General features: G+C 43.7%; 1 protein-coding gene across 1 annotated transcript; it reads right to left on the reverse strand.

Moving 5' to 3' along the window:
- Positions 1–180: 180 nt before the first annotated feature.
- On the reverse strand, positions 181–2,214 carry LOC109279598 (ferric aerobactin receptor-like). Its single transcript, XM_019473205.1, has one exon. The coding sequence runs from the start codon at positions 2,212–2,214 to the stop codon at positions 181–183; it is 2,034 nt and encodes a 677-aa protein (XP_019328750.1).
- Between the last annotated feature and the right edge of the window lie 198 nt (positions 2,215–2,412).

Genomic DNA, 2,412 nt, shown 5'->3' on the forward strand with positions numbered 1-2,412 from the left:
TGCATAGGGTTTTGAAAATTATAGTAAAAACTGAATTATAATGAACAAGGTCATTCATGGTGAGCCTGTCGAAGCATAGTGACCGCCACCCTTCGACAGGCTCAGGGCGAGCGGTGCTCCTTTTTATTTCCGACTAAATTTTAATTTCCGATTAACTACAGAAAGTAGCCAAAAGACGGTTTAGAACCAGTTTAGGCTATATTGAAGCCCATAAGTCCGCCCTTGGGCTTCTTGCCCTCTCAAAGGACCTGCAATCGCTTCAGCGGATTGGTTAAACACGCTACGATATCGAGTATTGCCGATATTATAGACCCCAAATGCTAAATCGCCTTTACCCAGTTTGACTTGCCCTAATAAATCCAGTGTGGCATAGCCTGTGATTTTCGCTTCACGAGATTTGCTAATATTCTTATCCACCGCCGCAACGAGCATATCGTTATAAGCCTCATCTGTACCGCCAATTGCACTACCTTGCAAACGAAGACTACTACCTTGTGGGAAGGTATATTGTGCGTACGCTGTTGCTTTGAGTGGGGTTACTCGAAATGCCCCCAAATCACGCCAAGTACCTGCCGCATCTTTATATTCGCCTTTGCCATAAGCAAGACTAGAGCCTGCTGACCACTCTTGATTAAATCGGTGATTGATACTGGCTTCTGCCCCATAGATTCTCTCATCGGTATCAGCAGCGACAACATTAAAGTCTTTGGTAAACTGCACTACTTTATCTGAGGTATTATAAAACCCCACCACTTTGGCTTTGGTTTTGTCAAAATCACCCTGCCAACCTAACTCATAATTATTGACTGTAATCGGTGCAACCGTATCAGAATTGACCTTAAAGCCGACATTCACATCTCGTAGTACTCGCTGAATATCAGGTAGATTAAAGCCTTGGGAAAAGTTGGCAAAAATTTTCTGTTGGGGTGCGATGTTATAACTTGTCCCAAGATTAAATAAGGTTTTGTTATGTTTGGTTTCACCTGCAGGCACACTACCTGCTAGATAAGGCAACTTGAACTGAGCCAATAAATCTTGTAATTGGGCTTCGTTACGAGTGGTAAAGGCATCCGTCTTACTGGTGATGTTTTGGTGGCGAACACCGCCACTCACATGCCATTTATCTGTGACATCAGCATCTAAATTAACAAATGCCCCTACCTTATCAATGGTGCTGTTTGGGCCTGCGGTGTAGCGTGTATTATTTGGCTGAATCTTCAGCCCATTACTGTCAATAAAGGTTTTAAGGTCATTACCATCGTAATGCTGTTTGTCTGTTTCTCGCTCAAAGTCAGCACCATAGCTCCATAACAGCTTTTTATCTTGCCATGTACTGGGAGTTTGCATGGCGGCACGCAGTCCCATCACATTGATATCGGCTGTTGATTGCAAGATACTGTAGGCACTGTTTGCCAGTTTCTTTTTATATTTGTCTTTGGTTGCGTTATCAACCGCCAAACTGTCAATCAAGGGATAGGCAGGTTTGATCGATATGGGGGCAGGTGTCGGATAATAGCGTCCGTCTTCTTGACGATAATAACCTGTCACGTTCAGATTAGAGCCTTTGATATCACTGTTATTGTAGTTAAGGCTCACGGTGGATTTTTTGGTAAAGGGTTGATTGTCTAATTGCAACCCTTTGATGGCTTGCATTGATGGTGTATCGCCTTTGAGTAGCACACCTAACCCTTTGCCATAATCAGGGGCATAGTCGGTATCTTGTTGGTCTTTATAGTAAGTAGCCGCCAAATTGATGTTTTGTGTGGGTGTGGCTTGATAGTTGAGATTGGTGTTGACGCTCAAACTATCAGTATCTTGTAAATCCGTTTGCCAAACTTCTGGGGCAATGCGTTTATTGTCACTATCAAAGCGTCCACCCCTTGATTCATAATCCACATCTACTCGGGCGTTAAGCTTGTCATTACCAAAAGTCACTGTCTGCCCAGCACTATAACCCAACGCCTCTTTGTTAAAATTATTATTGGTCGATATGCCAATACGACTTTCACCATGTAGCCCTTGTTGGTAGCTAGATTTGGTCACTAGATTAATCAGTCCACCTGTCGCTCCAGACCCATAGATACTGGTTGCTCCTGATAAAACTTCGATACGCTCTAACTGCTTAGGGTTGATGCTATTGATTTGGCGTGAAATATCTCGAGAGCCTGTCAATGGTACGCCATTGATAAGGTATTGGACAGGTCTGCCGTGCATGGTCATCCCAAAGTTACTCGCCGTACCACTGCCTGTACCTAAGCTTGGCACAAGTTGTCCTAAAACATCAATGACGGTACGACCTGCTACTGCTTGTTGGGAAATTTGTTTTTCGCTAATGACTTGGGTGACTTCAGGCATTTCACTGATTTTTTGTGCCAATACCGTGCCTGATTTGATTCCGGCGTAGAGTGTCAA

The sequence above is a fragment of the Aptenodytes forsteri genome, unplaced genomic scaffold (genome assembly GCF_000699145.1).
Source record: "Aptenodytes forsteri isolate BGI_AS27 unplaced genomic scaffold, ASM69914v1 Scaffold1382, whole genome shotgun sequence".
NCBI classification, from domain to species: domain Eukaryota; kingdom Metazoa; phylum Chordata; class Aves; order Sphenisciformes; family Spheniscidae; genus Aptenodytes; species Aptenodytes forsteri.